The sequence below is a fragment of the Colossoma macropomum genome, unplaced genomic scaffold (genome assembly GCF_904425465.1).
Source record: "Colossoma macropomum unplaced genomic scaffold, Colossoma_macropomum, whole genome shotgun sequence".
Classification (NCBI taxonomy): domain Eukaryota; kingdom Metazoa; phylum Chordata; class Actinopteri; order Characiformes; family Serrasalmidae; genus Colossoma; species Colossoma macropomum.
In genome coordinates, this window is record NW_023494785.1 from 41893631 (window position 1) to 41913391 (window position 19761).

Here is a 19761-nt window from a genome sequence, read left to right on the forward strand (position 1 = left end):
AATACGACTTCACTGATGGATCAAAGCAGGGCTAAATTTGCTAATGATGAAAACAGTGAACGGTGAATAGTGACAGACCCGCCATGCTGATGTGGGGGGGGGTGTCAGTAAATATAGTGTACTGCAAACCTGATAAATAAACGCCACAAGTCAGTGGTTTAGCTCAGAGTTACTGAGCTCTTTCGCAGAATGAACAGTCGCGCACTTGCAAGTGATAAACGGCGTCAGTGTTGTTTTATTACTGATTCTGACACGACTCACCAAAACACAGCACAGGGTTATACAAAATGCTGCTTTTTAGTTAACTGCAGATTTTATTTTACAAACAATGTTTATTTGCTGAAATTAACTTATTGGAAAAAAAAATAAAGCAAAATGTGGCTGTGCAAAAATTATGACATTTTTCTAATTCATCTGGAAAATATTCATTCAATTCAATTCATTTTCCCAACATGCTAAACTTTCTAAAATAGAAATTGTGTATTAAAATGTATAAAAAAAGTATTGCATTTTATTACATAACATTGTGTTATACATTTTTTCTTAATACATTGAATTCAGCAAATAAACAGAAATTGTGCATTAAAAATAATGTGAAATTACATATGTATATATATATACATACATATATATATATATATAGAAAACAGTACATTATGTAATTTTTTTATACATTTTAGTGCACACTTTCTATTAATAAAAAATTACATATTTTATTATGCTAGATTGTATCATATTTTATTTTTTCCCCAAATATTTAGCTCAGCAAATAAACAGAAATTGTGCACTAAATTGTTTTTGGAAAAAAAAATATTTTACACTGTTTTCAAATTATGCTATATTACATAATATTATTTTTTCATTATGTTAAACCCGAGCAATAAAATTTGCAGTAAAAAAATATTATGTTGCATACATTATCATTCAGACCGGAAAAGTTTTGATTTTCTAGCTAAACTCTAGTCAGCAGTAGCGAACAACTTCCCACGCCAGACCTCGCGCCTTTCAGAGCAGGGACACATCTGGGGGAGCTTCTGGCTACTAGCCTCGCAGCTCCAGAGCCAAACCAAAGGAGCAAACTTCAGGATACTGTTGGGCCAAAATATGGCTTTAAAAAGGCATACAGTGCTGAAAACAATGGAAAGGAGTAGCCTTTGCTGGGAAGAGGATGGAGGGCGGCGACCGAGCGAGTGTTTGGCCAAACTTTAATCATGTGATCAGTGACTCAGTGGCCTGTAATAACAAGCTGCAGCTCACCTGTTGGGCACCTGGCCAGGGGCAGTCGGTCATTTCTCTGGACACCAGGCTCTGGTAGTTGCGCAGGGTGAACTGAGGCCCCACCAGGAAGCCGCCGTAGAAATAAGAGAAACCACAAACCTCCAGCAGAGATGGAGTGGAGGAGAGAGCGCCCTGCTTCTGCTCCGCGCTCAGCTGAGACTAACACAGAGCAGGAGACACAAACACGGTTATAGAGGGAGAATAAAAGGTGATGCTATTAAGCATAAAGCAGCTGGTTTATGAATAGCAATGAATATCGCTGTTCTGTATTAAATAGGGACAGGATGATATGATCAATTACATCACAATGCCTTTATCTGAGTATCTCAGGTGCTCCCAGAGCACTAAACAATGGCATCAATCATAAAAAAAACAATTTTGATTTTGATTAATTATAGAGAGCCGGTAAACAACAACAACAACCAATTTATACTAAATACATACAAGCAGCCGATTGGATGTCAGCCTATTATGACATCATCTTACGGTGTTAATTCACTTTTAACCATTTGTATAGCTTCTGTTCAATTTATAAACAGCCAGAGATGAATGGAAGGGGCATTCCACCAACCTTTCAAAATTCTAGCACAATTAAGATGTAAACAAAGTTATTCGGAGCGGTTTGGTGTAAAATACTCCATTCTAGACTCTGTATTGAGTCAGAACTGATCACAGTGGTGGTGACAGGAACCAGACATCCTGAAGATTTTAATGCCTCTGAAAGCAACATCATATGAAATGGTGATGGATGTATTGATCCGCTTGACGCATGAGACATCGTTTTCTGACAATTCTGAGAAGGTTTTGGCCTAAAACCTACTTTTTATATAAACGATCAGGGTGGAGAGGTCCACAAAAAGCATTGTGAGGCAAAATAGTCCCCCCAAAAATATTTATTTTTTCAGATTTAACACTATTTTACCATCAACATTACAACTAAAAGCTTGTGTAGGTTCATCTTTGGTTTTGAATAGTAAAAAAAATGGCTATATTTGCATTGTAGACGCCACGCCCCCTGATTCCCATCACCACCACTACAAAGAAGTGAGTCAGTCAGTCAGATGAGTTTCTCTACAATGAATCATTTCACATCAGACCACTCTGAATGACTCTGAATGGTTTACAGCTACATTTACAATGACTGAATTATGCAGAAATGATGAAAAATCCCCTTTTAATATTATCATAGTTATTCATAGCCTTGTTTAAATGTGGCTCTACTGTTTATCTACTGTATTTCGTGCAAATGCCTTTAAGCATTATGTACTTTTGGCCATATTGGGCACCTTTGAGTCAAACAGCTGGTTCATATCAGCACCTTTCGACCAGTTTCTTCACCCAGATGTAGTTAGAAAATTAGAAAATGAGGATTTTTACCACTGGAAGTGGTCAAGCACTAAACTTGATCTGGGTTAAGAAGCTGGCCCACAGTCATGTGGTCACATCTACTACTGATCAGTAATAAACTCAACAGCCACAATTGAACAAATACAAAATATTAGCACGTAACGAAACAAAGACTTGCTGTAAAGGCAAAACACTACTGGGTGGTTCTCCTAACACAGATTAAACCTAGGCAAATATGCCATTCACAGGAGGGGAACTTCCCATTCAAACTCTATTACAGTCCTACAACAGGATTAAAGGTACAGTCTGTACCATTAGATTTGGAAACTTCACTTCCAAGCTGAAAGAAAAGGCTTCACAATATACAACACGCATGAAAGCAGCTCCACACAAAAGATCCAGCAGTCAGTAACCTGATTAAACCTCCACTAAAGCCCTAAATGCTGATTATCCCAGCACAGCTTAGGGTCCAGACGCTTTACATAACAGTGTGAGGAGCAAATTAGCAAACAAAGAAAAGAGTGCTGCATGGAAATCAGTCATATCTGCCATCGTAAAACCTCAGAACTCTGTTTCTGTTGGTTTTTATACTGTTTGTAAACACAAGCTGCCCTTAACTTGTCAGGATGAACAGAACGATGTAAATGGACTGGAATAATTATGACCACTGCCAAAAAAAAAGATCTTTTCATTCTGATAAAAACGAGTGGAACAGCGCACTTACTGTTTAAAAGATAAGGGGGGCATCTTTCTGAACCCTTTACAGAGCTCTGACCGTACGCCCAGCCTGGACCATGCAGAAAAGTGATATGTGTACTGTGACTGGAATTTTTCTTATTTCATTCATTTATTTTATTGTATTTTATTTTTATTTGCTTGAGTTTTGTAACTTAGTTTAAATCTAATTTATAATTACTTTTTCTTGTAATACCTTTTTATTTGTTTTCTTTCTCATTTTTTTTTATTTTTATATATATGTACACTTTTTTCCTTTTCCTTCTTTTTTACTCTCTTTAATTCTGTGTTCTTTGTTATTATGGAAGGATTTTTTGCATAGTGAGGTCGTCTGTTTTATTCTGTTGGCAGATAATGTTGCATGTTTCAAGCATTACGTCTAAAATAATTTCTGTAAATAAAGTGATTCGGAACTACAGATGGAATCGTCTTATAATAGTCTAACACCAATCTGAAAGGTAGTCAGGTGAAGTTCACGGACAAACTAAGTTGGTTTGTCCAAAGCAGCTAATAAAGCTTTAAAGCAGTTAAAGTTAAAGCAGAATAGTGTTACATGTTTATGATAACTTAATTGGGCTTATATAGGGATTCCAGGTAGTTGCTATGGTGGTAATAGGAGGCTTTTATGAAATTCCAGCTTGTTGCTGGAGCGTTGCTTGGTGGATATCCGGTAGTTGCTAAGGTGTTGCTATGCTGTCCCAGGTGGTTGCTAAGGTGCTGCTAGGTCACTGCTATGGTATCCAAAGTGGCTGCTAAGGTTGTTAGGTGTCACATCTGTGGTGGTTGCAAGGGTGTTGCTAGGTCATTGCCATGGTGTTCCAGGTGGATACTAAGGGCATTTCTAGATGGTTGCTTTGGAGTTCTAGGTGGTTGCTAAGGTATTGCTAAGTGTGTGCTATGGTATTCCAGGTGGGTGCTATGGGAAAAGAATGAACGGCGTACAAAAATAGTACCTTAAATTGGTCCAAAAAGCACAGCTTTTTTCAAGCCAACTTAGTCAGAAATGTCACATATATCAACTAGATCTAATATGCTTTCACTTGCCGAGTAGGTGTGGGCAATATGATGATATTTTATCATTACCGTGATAAACCACGCAGACTTTTTTTTGAGCATATCGTGGATAACGTAACTGACAAACTACATGTTTAATTACAAAGTGAGCATAATTGCTTTAATTAGATTTAGTGCAGTGCAGTTTGTGCAACACTGAATAAAGAGTGTAGATTTATTACTATTTTTGTTGCACAAAAGGTTTTATTTTGTCTGTTCTTATGTAGGTTAAATCTGTGTGTGGAGAACAGGACATTAATACTGATACTAAATCCCAAACAGAATGGTAGTCAATGGAATATGGGCAACGATGACTCTATATTTCTGTAGGATAGTTTGGTAGCTAGACAGCAGCCAGTCACAATAAGAGAATACCTCGCGTATCCACTGCACTTAAAACAAACACAGGACCAACAGGAACGTGAAAATGAGAGACGCTCATAAGAAGAGAGCAGAATATGAAAGTATACGCTTTTCAGAAAACACTGGGAACTCACTGGGTCTTTTCCACCGTCGTAGTAATCAAGTGATAAACCTGTAAACAAAAGACAGACAGCATCATTAATAACACCACTGTGAGTGTGTGAGGATATGACAACTGACACCCATGATTTACGACTCTGTGTTAATGCAGAACGAGTGGGGAGCTCTGACTGAGACGGAGTGTCAGTTCAGTTAGTGCTGAGAAAAACAGTCATTACACATTAAAGATCTACTAAACTTCTCGTGATAATCAGCTTTCACAGCGTTTTAGTTCTGAATTTGAGAATAAAGGTGTGAGTTCGTGTAAAAGGGAAACGTACCGATGAGTTTGAGCGTCAGGACGCAGTGAGGCATCGTCCACTTGATATCGTACTCGTCTGTGGCCGTGTAGTAATAACCGGTCAACAGGTACGCCTGAGAGAGAGAGAGAGAGAGAGAGAGAGAGAGAGAGAGAGAGAGAGAGAGAGAGAGTGAGTGAGTGAGTGAGTGAGTGAGGAGTGAGTGAGTGAGAGAGAGAGAGAGAGAGAGAGTGAGAGAGTGAGAGAGAGAGAGAGAGAGAGAGAGCGCAATGGGATGCATAGATAGATAGACAGACAGAAAAATACATAGACAGATATAGAGGAAGAGAGATGGAGAGAGCGAGAGTTAGAAAGATGGAGTTAGACAGACAGATAGATAGATAGATAGAGATAGACAGATAAGTAGATATAGAGGAAAAGAAGGAGACAGATAAATAGACAGACAGACATAGATATAGAGGAAAAGAGCGAGACAGATAGATAGACAGACAGACAGATATAGAGGAAAAGTGGGAGATAGATAGATAGAATAGAGAAAAGGGAGAAGAGAGAGTGAGAGAGAGTATGAGAGAGAGAGAGAGAGTGTGAGTGAGTGAGTGAGTGAGAGAAAGAGAGAGAGAGAGAGAGAGAGTGTGGGTGAGTGAGTGAGAGAAAGAGAGAGAGAGAGAGAGACAGAGAGAGAGAGAGAGTGTGAGTAAGTGAGTGAGAGAAAGAGAGAGAGAGAGAGACAGAGAGAGAGAGAGAGAGTGTGAGTAAGTGAGTGAGAGAGAGAGAGAGAGAGAGAGAGAGAGAGAGAGAGATATTGAAGTGGTCCATAAATTACATTAAAATCCCTCTTGGCGTCTCAGCATCTCATGCAAATTCTTTCCTGGTTATTATTTACATATTTAAATTAGTGATTTCATTTCATTTCATTTCATAAATGAAAGTTTGGACTGAGTGTAGTTTCTGTTGTAATTAAGGTTAACAGGTCATAAACCTCTTATCTGTGGGCTGAGCAGGAGATTCAGTGGTGTCTGCTTTAACACTGCAGGCTAGTTAAGTCTCTATCGAGCTGCGTTATCAATGTAGCTCAGCAGCGCCTGTTTCTGCTGGACAGTGACGATATATGATAAACACAGCGCTGATAAATGTCTTACGGCATCTTCAGCCACACTACAGGCTAAACCAGCTGAGACTGGTGAACTTCCTGCTTAGCCATTCAGTTATACGTTTATTAGACCTTTATCCCCAAAATCCTTTATTACACAGCAAGAAACTGTCCAAAAAGTGTGACTTTTCACCCACATACAAAATAAAAGTCATTTAAAATTCTAATGAATTCTAAATTTAAATATTTTGACTAAAACAAAAATGTTTCTTTTACTGGAATGGGACTTTCTTGCTAGCATTCTGAGGAATTTGTCCAACTTCACAAGCCATAAGTAGCTGTACTGTTTACTAGAGGCCTAAAGAGGCACTTTGGGCCAAAATAAATCAGATCAAAAACGGAATCCAAGCTGTAAACATGCCAACTCACAACAAACAGGGCTGCAGTAGTGTCTAAAGCAAGATATACTGGATTAAAGACTCGCAAGACCCCCTTCTGATGATGTATCTTGAAGGTGAAAGTGAATTTTAAGTAATTCTTGGCTGAATTGTTTCTTAAACAAGGAATAAAAGTTTGACGATCAATTGAATTTAGTGCTACACCAGTAGCAGACAGTCAGGATCTGTTGTAGGGATTCCCAATGACTGTGAGATGTAGATGTGAGTGATGCATGCTGGGTATTGTAGTGAGAGAACTCTGACTGAGACCGTACAAAGTCGCGAATTCTCACAGGGACCCAACCCTGCCCTACAGAACATAACATTAAAGCTGGAGTGGGTGATTTTGCAGAAACCAAGAAGTGTAAGCTAGTTAGTTTGAAAAAATCCAACTGTAAAAGTCCCGCCCCCAATTTTCAGCCCTCCTTCTAAACCAGTATAGACCAACATCAGATAAATACCATCAACCAACACTTGCACAAAACTACAACGAAGACATTGTCGAACATACAGATTACATACAAGATAAAAGATAAACAGCTAGCTAGCTTCCAACTACAGCTTAGCTAACACTGAGAGGCTGAAGTTTGCTTTCTGGCTCAGGTGCCAGACTGTAACTGCTACACCATTTAAGGTGAACAGGGAAAATTAAAACAAGAAGCTGGCGAGTAGCAAGCCGACTTCAGCTTCATAGTTTTAATGCTGGTACTACTTTTTTCATTAACAGCTACTAGCACTGCTATGTAGGCGACCCTGCCCGTCTTCAGTGATAGCAGAGGAGGGTAAAGTTACATTTAGAGAATCATATGCCTTCAAAGAGGGGAGATGTGATAATTATTTATTATCACCGCCCCAATTCTTCAGTGATATGAAGCTGAAGTCAGATATTCACCAGCTTCTTGTTCGAATTTTCCAGTTCCACCTTAAATGGTGCAGCAGTTATGAACGGGAATTTAGCTAGCTAGCTACCAAGACATCAGTGAACTATTAGTGATTTGTGAACATGCAAAACGGAAGGCTAAGGGCTAAGTGGTACGGGGCGAAATGGGATTGGGCTTCAGTGCTTAGTGACTTTAAACTGAAGCGCAGCAGCATTAGCTTGCACGAGTTCCCCTTCAAGTACATCAGTACTGCACGTTTTTGCATTTTCTCTGCGCTACACTGTGCTAAATGAACCGCAGAGCCAGTGGAACCAGCTCATCTTCATGAGCCAAACCCTGCGTTGGAAAATAAAGACGTTTTAAAAGGGCCATTCCAGCCTAAGACAACAGCTTAAGGCGTTATTTGTTGTGTCGTGCAGTACTTCACAGCGCAGTGCTGTATTACTAAGCCTCTTCAGTTTGACACTTCAGGAATTTGAGATACAATGGCTTCAACAGTACCTGACCCTGAGGGGGAATTCTACCCATTTTTCACATGTTTGCATGACTAAATCATTAAGAATGCTCACTAGAGAAACTTGCCAAGTCAGAATTGTTCACAGTGGTGGTGATAGGAACCAGATGAACACCTCTAAAAGCTCCCTCACAGAAAGTTACTACAGGAAATGGTTATGAATTCACTGCCTGATGACTGAGACACTGTTTTCTGATAGTTTTTGTCCTGAAATGTAACATTTATAAATGGGCGAAGAGGTACATACAGGCATCGTGAAGCAAAACAGCCCCAAGAAAAAAGCATTTTTTTTTCTTTTCAAACTTAACAATATTTTATCATCACTAACATTGCTTATAAAAAACTCAGAAGACTCGTGTAGGTTCACTGGTGGTTTTGGATAGTAAATAAAATGTCTGTATTTGTGCTGTAGTCATGGCGACCCCTGGTTCCTATCACCACCACTGTAAATAAACCTGAACCATTTCACACCAAACCACTCTGACTAACTCTGACTCTCGTTATCTTAAAACGTGAGTATCTGAAAAACACCCAGACTTTGACAAGACGTTCCTTTTTAGATATTATTCTGTGGTTTAAGGTCTTTTTAAGCATTAAAAGGTGCTGAAAATGGAGACAAAAGGAGTTTTGTTTGTGAATTGGAGCAACTTTGACCCCCTGTATCTCCACACTGATCCTTCAGACAAGTCGTGCGTGTTGTGTAAACATCTTTCTCACCATCTGAAAGATAAAGCTGCTCAGTACACCCGTCACCGTCCTTCCCATGAGCCTCAGGAAGAGGAACTGGACAATTATGCATAATGCGGAGTGATAGACCTGAGACCCTGAGAGAGAGAGAGAGAGAGAGAGAGAGAGAGAGAGAGAGAGAGAGAGAGAGAGAGGGGTGTGAAGAGATCTGTTTAACTTCCTGAGAGAACAATTATAGATACTAATTCTTTATTCCAAACATAAACAAAGAGAACCAATCAGAAACGGACAAAAAGACAGAAACGGCACCACAACAGAACAGATATAGAACAGACAGACCTGCTGTTGTATCCCAATGCAGCATTCGGAGAGAAGTCAAAGGTTAGTTCATACGTTTGCTTTGCGTGAGAACACACGCACATACACACATCTATACGTGCCTCAAGGGGAATCCCACCAATTTTTCAAAATTTCTGCATATGTCATTTGTCAAGGTGTTGACAAAAATACTTGGTGTGAAATGACTCAGATTTCTATACAGTGGTGTTGATAGGAACCAGGGGTCACCATGACTACAACACAAATATAGACATTTTATTTACTATCCAAGACCACCACTGAACCTACACGAGTCTTCTAAATTTAAATATAATGTTGATGATGATAAAACAGTCATAAATCTGAAAAAATATGATGTGTTTCATCAGACAGTGAATTCATAACCATTTCATGTAATAACTTTCTGTTAGGCAGCCTTTAGAAGGTGGACGTCTGGTTCCTATCACCACCACTGTGAACTATTCTGACTCTAGAACAGAGCATTTCACACCAAACCAGTCTGAATGACTTTGTTTACAACTTAATGATTCAATTAGGCAGTAATTAGTTAATAAATTAGCAGAATTCCCCTTTAAAGTGATAGATCAGTGAACAAAACTAATGTTCATACAGTTGCATGCAAAAATTTTCCAAGTTTTGTTGAACATATTTAAACATGTTGGCCTGTGCACATCTTATTTTTTTTATGTTTTATGCTTTTCCATTATGTTAAACTCAGCAAAAAAAAAAACAAACTGTGCACAAAAATGTGCTGACCACATGTGTTCAAACTGTGCATAAGACAGTATCAGCAGCCATCCTGAAGGCTGAATTCTGTCTGTACTTTGGTCCATTTTCACAGATAACAGTGTTTCACACAGATTCTCTGAGCTGTTATTACTTGTTAGCTACATTAGCTATGTACCTCCAGTGCAAAACTAACTAAGCAACTTTCAGTCACCAAACACGGCCACATTTGAGGTCATGCACACTGGTTTTCCGCAGAACTACCATTGTAACGAAACTCTTTTCAGCTTGTCAGTCATTTTCTTATCTGATTTAAATTTTTTGGCAAGCCCTCAATCCTTCCTGTACACAGGTTTTCATTTCAGTCTCACAGCAAACAGGAAATCGCTGTCAGAGAAACGGAAGTATAGGCCTATTCATTCTTCTCCACCAGAGACATCATAAAGGAGGAGGAGACAGTTCACTGGTTAATATTAATAAATATAAAAAGCTTGTGCACAGTGGCCGTCTTCCTTTAATTAAAAGAGCCAATCATCTCACTAATTAAGGCACAGGTGGGAAAAGCTATTCCTCGTCGTGGCGAGACAGTGGTTTGCAAAGGTTTGTGCACCCCTGGTCAAATTCCATGCTTGGTTGATTTTCTAAGTGAAAATAAGTTAACTCGTCCTCTACCGACAACACTTTCCTGATCATTTCAATGCACAATTACTGTTTATTTGCTGAATAAAACACATTTGAAAAAATAAAGCAATTACTTAAACATATATTGTCGGAAATACATATTTTTCATGTTTTATGTTTTTTTCCAGTGTGTTAAACTCAGCAGATAAATACAAAGTGTGCATTAAAATTAGCAGGAAAATGTCACATTTAACTGTGTTCCTTCAAGAGGATGTGTTCACTTATTTTCACTCAGAAAATCAACAAAACGTTATTTGACCAAGAGCGTTCAGCAACCTCAGCGCTTTTTGAGCTACTGCAGTTCCTTTTCTGATTTTCTCAGTGATTTCAAATCTGTTTCTGAAATGTTAACGTGGCTTTCGGTTTTAGGTTTAGACGTCTTTCCTCAATCAGAAAGAACTGGTCTTGTCTGACGGGTAATAACTCCCCCTGGGGGGGGGGCGTGGCCAAGCTTGCCACAGAGCAGACAGACCTACGGGGGTTATGTCTCTACTCTCACTGCAACTCTCAACCAGGAGAGGATCATTTTGTAAAAGAGAGAAACGCTAATATGTCATTTATATTGTAAGGTCTGTGTCCAAAAATATCCAGACAGCTCTTCTAATTAGTGAATTCAGTGCTTTAAGGTGTCCGCATTGCTGGCACTGGCGTACAAGTGCGCACAGTTTGTATTATCTCCATAGAAAAGCATTGACCAATAGAATGGGATGCTCTGGAGCAGCCAAACATGAGCCTAAAGAGTGGGCTATAGGGGTATAAAGCCTCCCAGCAGTGGGGTGTGGAGCAGAACTGTGTTCTTTGGAGCGATTGAGCTCTATCCAATAGCTTTGGGAAGAGCTGGAGATTCAGAACTGACCATCCAACATCAGTGCCTGACCTCACTAATGCTCAGTCAAACCCTCACAGCAGTGTTGCTGACTGGGTCTAATAAATGTCAGGTTTCAGGTTCGTCTGAACTAGCACATGCTGCAGCCTGAACAGCTATAACATTCACCTATATATTTATTATTATATCACTTATTTTAGCTGTTGCTTATTACTTACTGTAGCTCAAAATTACGTGCAGCTTAAAATAAAGTTCCTTTTTTACAAGTTTGTAATTTAGCTCATGTTGAATATCAGTTTTTCAGAACACTGCCAAGCATTTTGTCACAGCTCTTCATATTTACAGGCCACACTTAAGCCGATTGATTATTAGTTGATAAAATTACATGAATAATCGGCTACCAAAAGCAACCCTAGCAATAATCCATTGCTGCTGTTGCGTGTGAGCAGATTCGGGTTTAATTTAGCACTGTTCAATCAGGCCATGTCTCAAAACTGGGCCCACGATTTGGGTTCTGGCTTCAATTTCATGCCCGTGCAGATCTCTACAGTAAATGTTTCAACTTCTGTTGTTAAGAGGTTAAGAATAGAGGGTGTTAGTGCAGTAAAGGGGGCTAAACTCTATTAAAATCCCTTATTTCAGAAGAAACGCTGGAAACCTTTGAACACAGCATATCACAATCGCAATAGGCATCAATGTAAATCACAAAAACGGAATTTTGTCCATATCATGCAGGCCTATTAGCAGAACTAGCTCAATCACTATTCTAAGCCTGCACCCATACACCGCCCCCAACCCTCCACCCTCATCCCTCGTTCCCTTTTCCATCTCACCAAAGTTAAAAATGGCCAGGGACAGCCCTGAGAGAGTGTGGAACAGATGAATGACAGATGCCGACTGATGAAACAGGAACCGTCGGTACACCAGTGCAAAGGGATAACCTGTAGGGGAGGGGGTAGAGGGAGAGAGAGAGAAAGAGAGAGAGATAGAGAGGTTATCACAGGCTATTTCATGTCAGCTGACCGATAATGACCCTTTGTACAGAGTTGTGAGTCAGCCAGATGACCTTGTTCTACAAGTGCCATTCAAGAAGCTAAACTTTGTCCTGTATAAACGTGAGCACTGAATAAACCCAACACAATAAATTACTACATTAAACAGGCTTTAGCCCTCCTATTATCTTCAAATTTACTAAATTCTTATTATTATTATCCTTGGGGTGAATTTGACCCCAGCAAATAAACCTTCAGAAAATTATAATTAAAATTGCTACCCAAGTTTACAAGTCAGGTACTTCTCTGAAAAAAATATTGATACTGAGATGTCAACCATTGATCCCAAAGATTACAGGAGTTTTAAAAACTTTCATTTGACAAAATTAGAGTCAGATATTGACTAACTAATGCTTTCTTCACGTTCCAGTGCTTGGACCCCTAGAATTGCCTTCTGCTGGAAAATATAGGCTGTCATGGAGGAAAGAAATTGGCCACATTGCAGACTGCTGGACACAGGCTGAAACAGAATGGACTTTTGCAAATCCACAGGTGGGACTGTTTCTGTCTAAAGGTGCCAAAAAAATAGGTGTATTGTCTCTGTAGCTTTCAAAAAGCCTCCTATTTCATTCGCGAAAGGACTTGCATGGCATGCATGACCATGTGTCAGGCCAAAGTACAGAGGACTTTTACCCTTTTTCCTCACTTTATCTCCCTCCACCCTCGTCCTGCCACACGTGTAGGCTAACGTTAGCAGTCTCCGTCCATTTGCAGCAATGTAGTTGCGTTAGGAAGCCTGAGTTGGCTTCTTGTTCGAATTTTCCGTTCCACCTTAAATGGTGCAGCAGTTACATCGTGGCGCCTCAGGCGTTATAATAGTAACTGCTGCACCATTTAAGGTGGAACGGGAAATTCGAACAAGAAGCCAAGTTGTGCTTCCTAATTCAATCTCATTCAAAGCGGCTGGCCAAAATATAACCCACCCAAACAGAAAGCGCTCATCAAAGCCCACACTGCCCCCAAAACTCACCTATTAAGATCGACAGAATCAGGCGGACCGCCGGCTCAGGCGAGCCTAAATAATCCGAGACTTTCTCCAGCAAGGGAGCTGCCATTTTTCGTGTGGGCGGAAGCAGCTCCGACTAGAGTTTCCGATGATGATGATGATGATGATGATGATGTATGGAAGGTTAACCTTCTTTTCCTCCTCCTTTTCGCCTCGTTTATACCCTCCCTTTTCTCCTCCTCCATCCACAAAAACGCCACTTTCGCAACGAGCCTGGTTACAACACAGCCAACAGACTTTAAACAGAGGCTGTAGGGAACGGTGGCTCCTCTTAAAGGGCCAGTACCATGGAAAAACCCCACTTTATCTTCTCTTTTACCTAAATAAGGCAAAGGTTGTGTGTAAACACACGTTTTAAAACGTGTTCAATCCTTATGTGTTAACTAAACTCAAAAAAGCAGCCTGTTTTTGTGACGTCACAAGGTATTCACATATACTGAACTGTTTTATAGAGCCTTAAAACAGATTTTAAACATTTTAGATCGTATAATGCCTGGAATGTTTTATACTGGGAGTTAAGTTCTAAGATGAATAGCATTAAGAAAATCCAGTATATTATGCATCGGAAATGGCCTTATTTTTCCTTTGTTTACGTCTAAAAAAGTTAAACAGCATTGATTTTGAACTATGAAGAACTGCTAAGCCCACAGCAGATCGACTTGTGTAAAAATAAAAGTACATAAAATCGTATAAATGTAAAAAGTGGAGTTCAGGAGAAATAAAAAACCAAATGGAAGAGAAAAAGTAGGATATGGACCCTTTAAATTAATGACCCACAAAGATTATAAGCTTGCAGACTCGGTATAAAAGGTTTATTGTGGAGTGGAGGACTCTATGTTGGTGATAGTGTATTTCTGCCCTCTTCTGGTGGAGGAGGTGTATGACTGCTGAAAAAACCTATAAAGTGGTTCTTTTATGTTATTGTTTTATTTTCTTGCATATTAATGTCTTACAGTGACTGAGATGTGTGTCAAAAAATGTAAAAAAAAAAAAAAGGTGTGGTTACTAAACGTATATTTGTTTACATAAATAAATAAATGTCGGTTCCTTTTTTACATCTACTGAGGACTTTTATTATACTCACCAACAAGTAGCCTACATGCTAGATATCGGCGTTAGTAAGCGGTGATGGGCTTTCCGGTCAGATTTATCGACTCAGCTCACCACTAAGAGCCGACTCTCTCAAACGACTCTTCACTTAGTAGCGCTGGGAGTTTTTTGTTCACTAATTAGCAAAGTTGGCGCTGATTTAATTTAAAATAAAACCTCAGTATGCATTCTAACAGTTAGACTAAAGAAAACTGCATTTTTTGTTATATTATAAACGAATATATAAGTATTTTTTGTGGATTTATATTGAGGCAATGATCAAAACGAATCAACCAGCCAACAGCAAATAAAATCGAAAATTCATAAGATCTTTAAAATAAAAAAAAATAAAATAAAAATCAGCTCTTCAATCCGAGTTGGCTTCTAACGTTCATCTGAAAGAGCCGGTTCAAAGATTCGACTCGCTCACGAACGACACATCGGTTTAAGACAGCCAGGCACAAATCACAATTTCGTTAAATATGCATTTTTCTACATGTATATACCGAATATGTCTCATGTATGTAGAGCAACACTCTTCTTTTAGCTCTTAGTTTGTAAACTCACGATCATCTAGCTATGTAGCCCGTTGCTCTCTCAAAGGAACATGGGAAATGGAGTTCTTAGTACGCATACACGGCGTTAACGTACGCGCTTTGACACTACAGCATATAAAAGTCTGCAAAACCAACGAAAAAAGACTTATAAAATAAAAAAAAAATAAGTTTTGCATTAAATCTATCATTAAACCATACAAATGGGGGCTTCTTCTTTAGAAGAAACCTACTGGACAAATTCTAAAAGAGCAAATTTTCCGAAGTCTCAATCCTCTAAGAAGCCCTCTTAGTTCTACCTACAGACACATCACTCACGGTGGGCGGATTCTCTCTGAAACGCAGTGTTAGGACTAACATGTTATATTTAACATGTATTTAAAAACATACTTAATATTGTACTCATAATGACTATTAAAGGACAAGAAAAAGCTTTTATAAAGACCAAAGACCACGCAAGGCTTTCTGGGTATGCAAATATATTCACCACACCCCGCCCACTCCACTGAAAACGAGCCCAGGACTCAGAATAGGAGATATGAGCGGCCTCTGTTATATTAAATATACATTTACTCACAAGCTGAAAAATAACACGAGCACACCAGTTAATTATTAGCCAATATTTATTCGAGTCCTAAAGCAGAAATTTGTGGAAATAAGAGACAGAAAGGAGGGGAGTAGTTTCATATTAACCCATTCATGCAGCATGATGAGCCAAACGCCACAGGACGTGTTCTGATTGGTCCAAACTGGTGAAATTATGTGTAGTTGTGACTTAGATAAACATCTAACAGACGCTTTTTGAGTAATTTGCATTTTTTAACTCTGAATATTAATGAATATTTAAACATGTCACTTTATTATAAATATTACTTTTTATTTTAATAATATTAATGTAATATTAATATCACACAGGACCATGGGAAATGCAGTTTTTATGACACCTACTCAGCGTTAGCTGCACTCAAGCGCTGTAACTACATTCTATAAATGTCTGTGAAACGATCTTCCTACAATCCATAATACAAACCAAAACATGAAATCTTTTATTAAAAACACAGAGTTTTTAGGACTTCTTCTTTAGAAGAAACCTGTTGGACAAATTCTAAAAGAGCTTATTTTCCAAAACACTGACCCTCTGAGAAGCCGTCTTAGTTCTACCTACAGACACATCACTCACGGTGGACAGACTCTCTCTGAAACGAAGTGTTACAACATTTTATATTTAACATGTATTTCAATACAGACATAATATGAAGACCAGACACCACGCAAGTGTTTCTGGGTATGCAAATTAATTTTGTTTAATATGCATTATTCTGCATATACATAATGAGTATATTTGGTGTCTGTATAGAATTACGCTCTTCTTTCTGCTTAGTTTGAAAACTCTCAATCATCTGGCGCTTGCCTTGTGTCCCACTGCTCTCACAATGGACCATGGGAAATGTGGCTTTTACAACACCTACTAATAACTGCCTTCAAATGATTTTATGCTGAAACTACAACATATAAAAATCTATGAAATTATCACCCTATAAGTAAAACACACACAAACACTGATTATACATGAAATCTTTCATTAAAACCACTCAAATGGGGGCTTCTTCTTTAGAAGAAACCTGCTGGACAAATTCTAAAAGAGCAAATTTTCCAAAGGACTGCCCCTCTGAAAAGCCCTCTTAGTTCTACCTACAGACACATCACTCACGGTGGATGGACTCTCCGAAACGCAGTGTTACAACTAACGTTTTATATTTATCGTATGTATGTATGTTTGTATGTATGTATTTCAATACAGGCATAATATTTAATCAATAAAGACCATTATAAGTCGAGGAAAAGCTTTTATAAAGACGACAGACAACGCAAGACTTTCTGAGTATGCAGATTTATTCACAACGCCCCGCCTACTTCACTGAATTTGTTCTTTAAGTAGTGAATGAGCTACCTTAAATACACTGCTCCCTTAAATCCAATGCCTCCTTAATTCCACTGCCACCTTAAATTTACTGTTACATTAAATCCAGTGCCACCTTAAATCTATTATTTTTGCTGTTATTGCTGTGCATTAGGCTGTGTGAGTCTGTGTGTACTGTGTTTCAGTGTCTGTGAGAGAGATCTGCATTGTGACATCGCTTGTGGTAGTTAAACTTAAATGTCTTGAACATTCCACCATTCCGTATAGGTCCTATGATCCTGCAAAGGTTTGTGGTTCTACCTCAAAAACAGTGAGATGAAAAACACCTGTTTTTTTCCAGCATAAAACCGAAAGAACAATAAGAAAAACAACACTGTCAAGGTTAGGATCGATAGTGATTTAGATATTTTTCAAGCCAAACCGCTTAACTGTACGTCGGATCTCTCATAAAAGCATACATACATACATACATCATCTAAACCGCTTATCCTACTGGGTCGCGGTGGGGTGCTGGAGCCTATCCGAGCTGTCATTGGGCGGAAGGCAGGATACACCCTGGACAAGTCGCCAGTCCATCGCAGGGCAGACAGACAGACATACACATTCACACCTAGGGGCAATTTAGCATGTCCAATCAGCCTGACTGCATGTTTTTGGACTGTGGGAGGAAACCGGAGTACCCGGAGGAAATCCACACAGACACGGGGAGAACAGGCAAACTCCACACAGAAATGACCCTGGTCACCCGGCTGGGAATCGAAATTCACAACGTTTACAACGTTTTATATTTAACATGTATTTCAATACAAACATGATATGAAGACCAGACACCACGCAAGTGTTTCTGGGTATGCAAATTAATTTTGTTTAATATGCATTATTCTGCATATACATAATGAGTACATTTGGTGTCTGTATAGAATTACGCTCTTCTTTCTGCTTAGTTTGAAAACTCTCAATCATCTGGCGCTTGCCTTGTGTCCTACTGCTCTCACAATGGACCATGGGAAATGTGGCTTTTACAACACCTACTAATAACTGCCTTCAAATGATTTTATGCTGAAACTACAACATATAAAAATCTATGAAATTATCACCCTATAAGTAAAACACACACAAACACTGATTATACATGAAATCTTTCATTAAAACCACTCAAATGGGGGCTTCTTCTTTAGAAGAAACCTGCTGGACAAATTCTAAAAGAGCAAATTTTCCAAAGGACTGCCCCTCTGAAAAGCCCTCTTAGTTCTACCTACAGACACATCACTCACGGTGGATGGACTCTCCGAAACGCAGTGTTACAACTAACGTTTTATATTTATCGTATGTATGTATGTTTGTATGTATGTATTTCAATACAGGCATAATATTTAATCAATAAAGACCATTATAAGTCGAGGAAAAGCTTTAATAAAGACGACAGACAACGCAAGACTTTCTGAGTATGCAGATTTATTCACAACGCCCCGCCTACTTCACTGAATTTGTTCTTTAAGTAGTGAATGAGCTACCTTAAATACACTGCTCCCTTAAATCCAATGCCTCCTTAATTCCACTGCCACCTTAAATTTACTGTTACATTAAATCCAGTGCCACCTTAAATCTATTATTTTTGCTGTTATTGCTGTGCATTAGGCTGTGTGAGTCTGTGTGTACTGTGTTTGAGTGTCTGTGAGAGAGATCTGCATTGTGACATCGCTTGTGGTAGTTAAACTTAAATGTCTTGAACATTCCACCATTCCGTATAGGTCCTATGATCCTGCAAAGGTTTGTGGTTCTACCTCAAAAACAGTGAGATGAAAAACACCTGTTTTTTTCCAGCATAAAACCGAAAGAACAATAAGAAAAACAACACTGTCAAGGTTAGGATCGATAGTGATTTAGATATTTTTCAAGCCAAACCGCTTAACTGTACGTCGGATCTCTCATAAAAGCATACATACATACATACATCATCTAAACCGCTTATCCTACTGGGTCGCGGTGGGGTGCTGGAGCCTATCCGAGCTGTCATTGGGCGGAAGGCAGGATACACCCTGGACAAGTCGCCAGTCCATCGCAGGGCAGACAGACAGACATACACATTCACACCTAGGGGCAATTTAGCATGTCCAATCAGCCTGACTGCATGTTTTTGGACTGTGGGAGGAAACCGGAGTACCCGGAGGAAATCCACACAGACACGGGGAGAACAGGCAAACTCCACACAGAAATGACCCTGGTCACCCGGCTGGGAATCGAAATTCACAACGTTTACAACGTTTTATATTTAACATGTATTTCAATACAAACATGATATGAAGACCAGACACCACACAAGCATTTCTGGGTATGCAAATTAATTTTGTTTAATATGCATTATTCTGCATATACATAATGAGTACATTTGGTGTCTGTATAGAATTACGCTCTTCTTTCTGCTTAGTTTGAAAACTCTCAATCATCTGGCGCTTGCCTTGTGTCCTACTGCTCTCACAATGGACCATGGGAAATGTGGCTTTTACAACACCTACTAATAACTGCCTTCAAATGATTTTATGTTGAAACTACAACATATAAAAATCTATGAAATTATCATTCTATGAGTAAAACACACACAAACACTGATTATACATGAAATCTTTCATTAAAACCACTCAAATGGGGGCTTCTTCTTTAGAAGAAACCTGCTGGACAAATTCTAAAAGAGCAAATTTTCCAAAGTGCTGACCCTCTGAGAAGCCCTCTTAGTTCTACCTACAGACACATCACTCACGGTGG

General features: G+C 39.0%; 1 protein-coding gene and 5 non-coding genes across 6 annotated transcripts in view; all 6 read right to left on the reverse strand.

Annotated features, from left to right (window-relative positions):
- The window catches only part of lpcat3 (lysophosphatidylcholine acyltransferase 3), a 25699-nt gene extending 12019 nt beyond the window's left edge, over positions 1-13680 (reverse strand). Inside the window, 7 exon segments of the mRNA XM_036595305.1 lie at positions 1258-1280; positions 1282-1437; positions 4911-4948; positions 5217-5310; positions 8835-8941; positions 12210-12317; positions 13399-13680. Of these exon segments, the coding sequence (XP_036451198.1) occupies positions 1258-1280; positions 1282-1437; positions 4911-4948; positions 5217-5310; positions 8835-8941; positions 12210-12317; positions 13399-13483 (611 nt within the window). The 5' untranslated portion in view covers positions 13484-13680.
- Positions 13681-15282: 1602 nt separating this feature from the next.
- Positions 15283-15338, reverse strand: LOC118825840. Its single transcript, XR_005008692.1, has one exon. It is a non-coding gene; the product is annotated as a U7 small nuclear RNA (small nuclear RNA).
- Positions 15339-16144: 806 nt separating this feature from the next.
- LOC118825852 lies at positions 16145-16200 on the reverse strand. The gene has a single exon (XR_005008694.1). It is a non-coding gene; the product is annotated as a U7 small nuclear RNA (small nuclear RNA).
- Positions 16201-16675: 475 nt separating this feature from the next.
- Positions 16676-16731, reverse strand: LOC118825882. The gene has a single exon (XR_005008701.1). It is a non-coding gene; the product is annotated as a U7 small nuclear RNA (small nuclear RNA).
- Positions 16732-18159: 1428 nt separating this feature from the next.
- On the reverse strand, positions 18160-18215 carry LOC118825889. Its single transcript, XR_005008702.1, has one exon. It is a non-coding gene; the product is annotated as a U7 small nuclear RNA (small nuclear RNA).
- A 1428-nt stretch (positions 18216-19643) lies between these two features.
- Positions 19644-19699, reverse strand: LOC118825896. Its single transcript, XR_005008703.1, has one exon. It is a non-coding gene; the product is annotated as a U7 small nuclear RNA (small nuclear RNA).
- Between the last annotated feature and the right edge of the window lie 62 nt (positions 19700-19761).